The sequence below is a fragment of the Elaeis guineensis genome, chromosome 4 (assembly GCF_000442705.2).
Source record: "Elaeis guineensis isolate ETL-2024a chromosome 4, EG11, whole genome shotgun sequence".
Classification (NCBI taxonomy): Eukaryota; Viridiplantae; Streptophyta; class Magnoliopsida; order Arecales; family Arecaceae; genus Elaeis; species Elaeis guineensis.
The window spans coordinates 12,938,435-12,948,761 of NC_025996.2; the positions used below are offsets into that span (position 1 = coordinate 12,938,435).

Below are 10,327 nucleotides of genomic sequence, written 5' to 3' on the forward strand. Positions count from 1 at the left end.
GGTTTCCCTAAACTACGTACAACTGTCCTGCCACATGCATAGGTTCGTTGCCTTTTGTATCTTATGTTGTTCTGTGCTTGTATCATAATTATGAGTTACCTTCTCAGTAGGCCTATTTGTCTTCTCCTTATCTCTGTTTGGTTAATTTTACTATGCAGTTGGCTACCACTTTCTTGTAAGGGTGGCAAAAATTGATGCGATCCAAACGAGGGAGGGAGAGAGAGAGAGATTTGATTTAAACCTATTTGGATCAAATTTGGATGGAGAGTTTCTTAGTTAGGATTAAGTGTGGGGTCAAAGCTTTGACAGCCGGATGTTGAATAGTTTATGTTTTATTGAGTCATGATTTTAGATAAGAATTTTTTGAATAATTTTTTATTTAAAATTTTAAAATATTTTAAAATTAATCAAAAAAATTATAAATATTAAATATTAGATTTGATAGGCCAGATAAATCATCGAAGATTGAATGATTAGGGTCAATTAGATGATCCAAAATAACATTAGTGGCATGTGTAGGAGATCTTGACTCAATATGCTGGCCAAGTTGAATATGGATCAAGATTTTTATATTATTGCCTTCACTTAGATACCAATTTTTATGATAACCAAGGTAGAGGGACATTCAGAATAAGGTATTGTATCGGTTGATGGTCAACTTGCTCATCAGATTTTTTTTTTAAATATTTTTTATTATTATCAATAAAAATCATTTTTAGGATTTGTTTGAATGATTAGATCAAAAATTTTATTAGAATTATAGATTAGACTAATACAACTAGCAAGATCACTAGATCCATATTCATAAATACCATTAATAGCTTTGAAATGGGCTGATTTAAATCTCAAAAAGAAAATGATAACATATGAAATGAGCTCTCCTGGCAAAGAGAAATTCTTTATCACCAGTTTCGATGGAGAAAAAATGCACTACTTCATCAAAGGAGGTAGATATTAAATGCAATTTAATTTTTGTATCAAAATATTTTTTTCATCTTTTATTTTATTTTGCTCCTATAACTTTCATTGCATCCTATAAATAATTGTCAAGATGTAAAAATTAACAGAATATCATAATAATATTATAATATTATATTATATTTTATAAATAATTATCAAAATATCATAAAAATTAATAAGATGTAATAATAATATTATGATATCCTGTTACATCTCATAAAAAAATAATAAATATCATAATATTTTCTGTAATATTATAACATTGAATAAAAAAAAGATAATTGGCTAAAAAAAATTTGAGAAAAAAAATGAATTATTTTAAAAATTTATTTTTAATAATTATATTATATAAAATAATTTAATAAAATATAATATATTTTTGCTTCGCCAAACGTGATGCATAAAAAATTACTCTCCATGCAAATAATGCATCGGGAGAGAGGATCAAGGTACGATGCACTGCCCTCCTCCCTCCTCCTTTTATTGTGGAAGGATGAAAGGCCTTGGAAATCAATTGCATTGACTTGGTCCAAATTTCCGACAAGCAGCCGACCGAACTGCATTATTCTCGGATAAGTACTTTAATCACAGAAAAACATAAAAGAAGAAGGGACAAAAGCCAAGCCCGAAGTGGTACACCACTGAAAGGGCCTGCTGGCGGTCCCTCACCAACTTTCATTTACAGCCACGAAGTCCAGTGAGATCGAAGCACGAGCCACGTCGCACGAGTCTGAACCGCACAAAGAAGCTGGCGTGGGCACACCAATCACCGGAGAGGAGGGTGGATAGCCGGCGGGACGATGCGGAGGCCTCGGCGATGGAGCTCGGCGAGGACGCTGTCGGTGGAGGGTGGTTTGAGGCCGAGAGGGAGGGGAAGCCACGGCTTGCTCATCGCCTCCTTCACCACCGCGTCGATCATCTCCTCCGCCTGCGTCACAAACTATTCTTTTACCCCTTCTTTTACGTTACCTAACATTTTTGAACCATGCATGCTTTTCAATGGGAACTGATCAGAGAGTAACATGCATACATACACATATGCATGTATGCATACATACTTTCGATCCATCCAAGGAAAAGCTGAAGCTAAGCAAGTAGAAGTTATCGTATCCTTCCAACTCTGCACAAGGTCACATTTCTGTGGTCCTTAACCCAATTATGTGATTTTTTTTTTTTTTTTTTGATGGGACCCAACCATGTGAATTGGGTACTCCAATTGACATGAAAAAGACATAAAGAGGACCTCATTAAATTGGTCACGAGGAAAATCTTTGATCCCAAAAGTGCTGACAGTACCATGATGCCATTTACGACTCTTACGTGTTTGGGCCACATTTATTGCCTCAACAAAAGAAAAGCTAAACTTTTATTATTATTATTTTTTAAATATGAAGAAAGGTTGGGGCCCACCAGGAGCTTAGTGAAGAGAAGACTTAAATAGTAAGATAGAATAATTACGACAAGGTACAAGCACCGCTCCAGTCCCTACTTGCACTACCAGCCTTTGATGGCAGTTGGGGGTGAGGTCGATCCCACGAGTAACAAGCGGGCTCCGTATACCAGCCCACCGGTGGACTGGTGGTGGGAAGAGTTGAGCTATTTTCCTTGGTACTGGATAATGCATTAGACTAACCATGGAAGAGTGCTTGAGCTATGTGTTGCCCCAGCTGAGGAAGACAGGCTACAGTGATCCATAGAGTATCCACTAGTGCAATGGACCCCTTTTTGTTGATTGAAATGGAGACTAATGAAGCAGACTCAACAAGTATAGCAAACTCACAAATAACTCGGACATCTCCCAATTGAAAGTGAGTCAACCATCATGGCACTTCTCTATTGCTCTTTTTGGATGCATACCATATCAGGGTAGATCGAGCAGCATGGTAGCTCGACATCAGTAAAGTTAAAAGAGTTAGCTGAATGCTGAATTATTTCCTTAATTTGCAAAGAAATAATGGATCCCAACAGCTTCTTCTACTGAGTTCATCAAATTTAAAATTATTTATCTTAACATGTTATTTCCTTTTTTTTTTGTTAAGATAACATGTTATTTCTTGCATAGCTAATGCTAGCCAATGTGCGATATCGTTTGATAACAATATCAGAACTGGACAAGAATGAACAACAGATGTATACAATTTGGTAGTTGTGTCTAATGTTAGACCAGAAATTGATCAATCAAACAAGTGATGCTAGAGTTCCCAGCCTCACAAATCCAACTATGGTGAAACAGCCCTGTCCTCCCATCAGATGCTAAGGCAATTTAGCTAGATACTTGCATTTCAGCAAGCTATTCAGCCCATAATGCTGCTATTTATGGGATATCTGCTTCTTTTTATTTTTTCTACTTCCTAATAATAATTAATCATATAACTATTCTTTAATGAGATCTTTTCCAATTTCCTAGGGGATCTATGTAGTTATTGTTAAACTGCATGAAATTGATCTACATATTAGAATAAGAAATACGACGGATTCAAGATTTTGAGATGGTAAAAAAACCATACCTGCTGCAAGTCATACGGATCTTTAAACTGCCTATTTCCATCTCCATTTGCATTCATACCGTTACTCATCAGAGACCTCTGCAATTCAGATTTTTTTTTTTTTTGGAAAAAAAAGATTCTTTTTTTTTAGATACCTGCTGAAGGAGATGCATTCATGCATGCAAAGTTAGGCATAACATGCACTCACCGTAGGGACGGTATAATGGCTATAAGGTGGCAAAACAGGGCAGCCCCATGCATCAGCATTAATCTGCATCATGGTATCATGCAATGTCAAATACAATGCCATATACAATTATTAAGGAATGTGATAAATGACATTAAGTATTATACCAACAGAAAAAAAAAAAAAAAAAGTTTTTTACATATATAACACGTCTTGTGCCTACAAATTAGCAAAGTGGAATAGCCATTGGCAATCTGTACAAAGAAAGTTACTGACATAGTATTCCCTTGCGTCACTAATATGTTTTAATTGCATCCGCCAATAAATGGACATATCTTCTCCTTCTTCTTCTTCCATTTTTTTTTTTTTTTTTTTGTAACTGGGGAAATTTTTGTAGTAAAAGTTATTACCGCAGGGTGGGTCTTCCAAGGCCAACCTTCTGGAGGTTGATGCCACGTTGGGAATCCAGGATGGCCCCACATTTGGACAGCAGGGGTAGGGTAACTTGGATGAGCCCAAGCAGGGTAGACGTGACCAAGGGGAACTCCACAATGGGGATGATATGGATGGTAGGCCACAAGTGGTTTGCGCATGTAACCCATTGGTGAGAGATCTCTATATTGTTGCCATCTTCTGTCATCTTCTTTTGGCAAAATGTGTCTCCTGTGCTTCCGATATTTCTGCAAAATAAAAAGCAGTAGCTTCCATTAGTTTTGCAGAGAGTACAAAGGGGAAGAGTAGGGAGCCCCACTTATGTTATGTTAACAAATATAAACACAAGCAATGATGATTTAAAAAGTCTCTGTTTGCAAAGAAAAGAAAAGAAAAAAGAAGAGCATAATCACTGAAATACATTTGACTTGTGTGTGCATTCAGAAATTAACTAATTATTCTGGTGATGCTCTTATTCTTGTGTCATAACTATATGTCCTTTTCGTTAGTGTTTCCAGATGTTTTTGGAGTTCTAGATGAAGTCCTTTTGTTCCTCATACATCATAATGGCCAAGGATGCATAAGCTACTGCTGCAAGTGCCTGAAGAATTATTGAGATGATTGATCTTGTGCTAAAGTCCCTCAATTGCACTAGCATTACACAGAGACCAAGTTTGGTAAATTCATGGGTAACATTAATCATCTCATGAAATATATCTCATATTAGAAAATTATTCCATTGGTTCGTTAGGAGTCCATCCTATTTGGCCTAATGGAAGGAACATAGAACAAAATGGTGTTATCTAATTAACCTGCAAATGGCTAGCTACATTATGCCTCGTCAAGCCTTCTACTTTCATCAGCTCTAGAATCTTGGAAGGAATGGCTTGGTCTACCCCCAGTTGCTCTACAGCCTGAACAAATCGTCTATGGAGATCTGGAGTCCAGTCCACCTGAAATGCCAACAAAACCAGCACCACAATCATGTCTGAAACCCAAAAAGTATTCCATCCGGGGGAGAAAAAAATTAAAAAACTTCCTATGTGAGCTAATTGGTGTCGAAGAAAGGCATGGTTGGTTAAAAAGAACTACGATCATTGTACCAAATCACGGCTCACCTTCATTTTCTTTTTATTGCTTCTGCTACCATTAGAATGTGAATCACTGTTAGCAACTAACTTCTTCTTTGGATCATCTGCAGTAGATTCTACATTGTCTCCATTATGCAAACGTGAAGAGGCTAGGGAGCCTTCTTTAACACCGCTGCATTCAGCAGTTTTAGAACCATCAGCCGAGTTCACCTCCTCCTCAGCTGCAGCCTCTTCAGGTCTAGAAGGCAGAATCTCCTCAGTTTCGGCTGCAGCAATTGAATCGGTGCAGGTATGTTCAACAGATTTCGATTCCAAACTGCTACAATTTCTCACTTCTAATGAGTCTTTGATATTCTCTGTACACCCTCTCTCTATTGAGCTGTTAGTTTTCTCTTGGCAGTCTCCCTCACTTTGCAATCTTCCTCCATGTTCCTGCTGTGGAGTTGAAGGACCTGGGAACCTGTCATTTGCAACAGTATTCTCATGGCTATTTTCATGTTCCTTCTCTGTGTTTTCTGCTTCAGATTGGGCTTCAATTTTGAGTTCTGCTGTTTCTGTCTGAAGTTGAAGCATCGAAACAACGGTCTCTTTGATCGGCTTCAATGATTTGGAGAGTACATCTCCCCCTGCATTGAAGGCCTGTTCAGGGCTCACGAACTCAGCAACTTTTTAAAATTTCCAATTCATTGTAATAGTCTTGTTTATGTCTAAGTCTTATATTGGATGCAAAGGCACCTTGTGAACCACATGCTGCCATATGTTTCTGAGTTTGTCTTCAGACAGTGGTTTTTCGAGGAACTCCGCAGCACCAAGCTGAGAAATTGACAGAAATAGATAAATTAAACATGTAAAAATACTCATAAGTCCTGTCTAACCATGCAGGCATAACAAAGGGAGAATAATAAGCATCCACAATTATGTATATTGATGTATGAAAGATGTGGACAGACATAGGATAACAAAATCACATGACCCTATGAACATAATTGTATCATCCATCAAGTCAAAGCGCTTACTGCTATACACTTCATCATGGTGCTCATGCAACGGACATTTGAAATAACTGCAACCAAAAAATTCATTTGTTAAAGCATTTGCACTTAAACATCATTTTGCCTTCTTTATCTATGTGCCATGTACTGAAGTAGGATAACTTGGTGCAAAAATTGCAATTGCAAGCCAAGACTATGAATGTGAGATTGTGAATATTAAAATGACATGCCTCATACAGAAGTGTTAAAGATCTAACTTAAATCGGTCGTGGAAGTTACGGTTGGACAACTGTCTGTCCGGGCAACTTACCTGGACAACCATCTGATCAGACCCAAACAAATGATTAAAACAAAAGCTGAGCAAACCAAAAAGTAGCAGAGCTCCAGATATGTAATGAAAAAAATAATTAAAGATTATCTGATATGATAAAGATGTCTAGATAATGTATATTGATTAATACATAAGTCAATAAATTGGATTCAGTTTTTTCCCACTGAAAAAAAAAAAAAACTCGATAAGAACCTTGTTAAATCCTACAAAACAACCCCTCCAAAACTTAACTCCAACATTATTCTCAAGTAATTTACTCAAACATACGGGCAAAGATCCAACCAGTGGGGGGGGGGGGGGGAGGGCCGCGAGAGCTGGCAAAGAGTAATTTGATAAGCAGCTAAGAATTATCTGCAGTTTAATCTTACCAATTGTTGGAAGGTCCCTAGCCGTTTCAAGAAATCTGAAGCTTCCCTCACAATTGCCAGTTGCAACCTGTAAAATATTGAAAAATTTTCGAGAATATAGCGAATAATAATTTAACATGGTTTAATTCTTTGAAGTCATTACCTCTACAATAGCAACATGAAAGCTCTCATCCTTCTTAGAGATTGCTTCTAATGCATCTTGTTCATTGAAATATAAAGAAACTGGAAATCCGCAAAAATTTTCAGGAACTCAACATGCATGGATTGTAGACAGTATAAAAAAATGAATAGATAAACCAAAAAAAGAACACGTTTCTTATGATTATATTGCACATTTCTTTGACTTCCCTAATTCTTCATTATATAAGGGAAGGTGGGGATGTTTTGCTTTGAAACTAGAAAGGGGAAAGAAATATTTATACTAATAATGCAGTGCTCATAATTTACATCTCGTGTTAACAGAAAAGAATGAAGGAAGACAATAAAAAAAATTGGAATCGAAGAAAATGAATCAAATTTTAACATCCGAGGTGCTGTTCCACAGCAAATGACTTAAATGCAAAAGAAAGATTCCTAAAAAGCCAAAAAGATAATCCCAAATATAAGTTGGAACTGGATGGTTTTCCATGTTATATTACAGTATTACTCGAAAAAAAGAAAAACAAAAGCAAAAAAGTTAATCTTAAATATAAGTAGACAACCAACACTAAGCAGTACTAGACATGTTGTTCAAAAAAACAATAATTCATATTAGAGATTTTAGATTTTATTCAAAACATTATTCAAAAATACTTTTCGCAATACGTTCTACAGAAACTTAGAATGTCAGCTTTTTCCCCCCTCCTTTTTTCTGGAGAGAAAGGGAGAAAAAGCCTGTCTGGAGGGAAATTTGCACATTAAAGAAAATTTCTAATACAATAGCCGTTATTTTGACCTAACTTGCACCAAAAAAAATCTAGTGGTCCCTGTTTTTGATAAAATAATTCAACACAAACAATTTCCTCCTGAATGAAGTGCCTTGTTGCACAACTCATCAGGATTAATATGATGTAAAATTTTTTGAGTAATAGATCATATAAAAATTATGTTATACTGTGATAAACATTAGATGGAGTTAACAAAAGATACAGTCGTGTGCTGCTCATATTAACATAAAGGAGAGCCTACCACTACAAGAACCTGCAAAAGATATCGTTCGTGAAACTTGTACATTTCTTTATTTCTTTTTTAGTTATTTTTTTAAATGAAAGTTGTATATTTCTATATCCAATATTCTACTTGAAATTCCCACAAGGATTATTAATCATGGTATAAGAAGTATTGGTATCTCAAAAACAGATTTTAACCTAGAGGTTATCAATTTATATAAACTAGTCATCGGATTGTTCTTTGTACAGAAGTAACTGATGATTCTTAATACAACCATCATCCATGATCAAAATTTCTTGATCTATGCTCCATTTAACCTTGACGGTTCATGTTCCGATTATTTACATGTGTTAATAGGAAAAAAAAAAATCCAAGAGAAGAATTTTCAGACAATATGGCCGAAGTCTACGTTTATAGATCACCCTGCAGGCTTTCCATGTGCCAGAAAACAATTTATGAATAATTTAAACAAACTTCAAAATTTACTTTACCATGCATATATTGAGATGTTTTCACACCGAGAGATGAATAAGCAAATATTTCTTTGTTTCTTTGTTTCTTTTCTTTTCTTTTTTTTTTTCCTTGATCAGAATGATAAGATCACTTTCCTTTATCAGAAGCAAACTAAGAAACAATAACTCCCATCATATTCAATGCAACAAACTGATCGGCCTTAGAAAAATTAATAAATATGTCACATTACAAGTTGCAACCACCAAAATAAAAAATTACTGTGGAAGACAGAGCAACATAAATACTACACATGAGATCAGATAAAGAAGAAAAAGCAGAGAAACAGACTACACATATTTTTTAAGAAATAAACCATGCATATAAGCATACCAATATAGTCCATTGCTTCTAGTTTCAGTTTTGTTTCATGCGCCGAGGGCCCGTGTTCATCGAGAAGAAGAACCCTGAGGCCTTTAGGAAAATCTTTCCACGCAACCAAATCATCAGCAGAGCAAATCATAGCTGGTTTCGCATCATTCCTCAGGGCTTAGCAGATTGCCGAGAACTAACACATCCCACCATCCTCCTCACAAATCCATCCAAGCATCGAAACAGACTCCCAAATGAACCTTCTTTATGCTATTTACAATCTAAACAGAATCCTCGGAAACAAAACCAAGTCCAGATCTGCCAAAAATACCAAGAAACAAGCAAAACGCCAAAGCAATCACATCAAAGCTGTGAGCTCAGAGAACCGAGAAGATCACAAGGAGCGCATCAACTGGAAAAGGCACTAGAAACTTCTCTGAAGACAGACTAAAACAGCAACAAGGACAGAGAATTCTATGCATGGTGGAGTACAGCAAAGTACACAGGAAGAGTGGAGGATGCAAAAGCCATCAAGAGATCTCCTGTGCATGAAGAGATATATGGTACCACTAGGATCTGCGGATATACCAAAAGGCCAAGCTAGAATAGGGGGAGAGAAAGGAGAGCAGGCTTCATTCTACCTTTTGGTGAAGGGATCAATGGAAAGAGTAAAATGCTCTCTCCTGCAGACTTTTCCTCTCTTGCTTTCTGCTTGCCTATTGGTGGGTGGGGAGGGAGAGAGAGAGAGACAGAGAGAGAGAGAGAGAGAGAGAGAGAGTTATATGAAGTGTTATAGTGCGGTTGCAGGCTGTTGGTCTATGACTGCATTGCTGTCGGTTGCTTCGGACCACAGAATATGCTTGCTGTATGTGAAGGAGTCATGCATCAGAACTCAAAAAATCTCATCTTGGCTTCTCAAATTATTGATAATGTAGATGCTTTAGGAGCCCAAAATTAAACTCCAAAGAGTGACCCCATATAAAATGTCAACTGATTTCTTTGGCTCATGTGTGACCAAAGTAGTAGGTAGTGCCCAGCTTTCTTCCTAATAATCTTACTACCAAAAGGTTTAACTTCTTCTCATGCATGAGCTAATGAGAGGTTTCAAATTCCTAATTCCTATTGAGAAGGTGGCATTGCCACCGTATCCTTCAAACTTCCACCATCTTACACGCAAGGAAAATATTTTGTGTGACCAATGCAGCACCAAAGAAGATTGAAACCCTTCACTGTAGCCTAAAACGACTCCCAACTATTTCGAGCATGATTCTTTGTTTCACAAGAAGTTGCCATCAACTTAATTACACCTTCTCCTAACGAGATAGATAAATATTATCCAGAAATATTCACATTTGCTTATGGATATTATGTTCTATGAACAAAGCTCAGAGCAGATCATTGTCGTATAATCTCTTCCAACTCAACTCAAAGCAAACCCTAGAAATTTTTACGCTAAACAGATTAAGAAAGACAGGATATCTCATCGAAGGTTAAATTTCATATGAGGTG

The 10,327-nt window shown here is 36.6% G+C and overlaps 1 protein-coding gene across 2 annotated transcripts; it reads right to left on the minus strand.

Moving 5' to 3' along the window:
* Window positions 1-1,459: 1,459 nt before the first annotated feature.
* Window positions 1,460-9,591, minus strand: LOC105043831 (two-component response regulator-like APRR2). Of its 2 annotated transcripts, XM_010921549.4 has the most exons (12): window positions 9,460-9,591; window positions 8,840-9,136; window positions 6,990-7,069; window positions 6,848-6,914; window positions 6,173-6,219; window positions 5,892-5,969; window positions 5,184-5,795; window positions 4,878-5,018; window positions 4,044-4,313; window positions 3,655-3,717; window positions 3,468-3,545; window positions 1,460-1,888 (listed from the first exon to the last, which is right to left on the minus strand). In XM_010921549.4, the coding sequence occupies exons 2-12, from the start codon at window positions 8,967-8,969 to the stop codon at window positions 1,727-1,729; spliced, it is 1,728 nt and encodes a 575-aa protein (XP_010919851.1). In that variant the 5' UTR covers window positions 8,970-9,136; window positions 9,460-9,591; the 3' UTR covers window positions 1,460-1,726. The 2 variants fall into 2 exon arrangements, with proteins under 2 accessions (XP_010919851.1, XP_010919850.1); XM_010921548.4 differs by having other exon boundaries at window positions 8,840-9,543.
* Window positions 9,592-10,327: the final 736 nt, after the last annotated feature.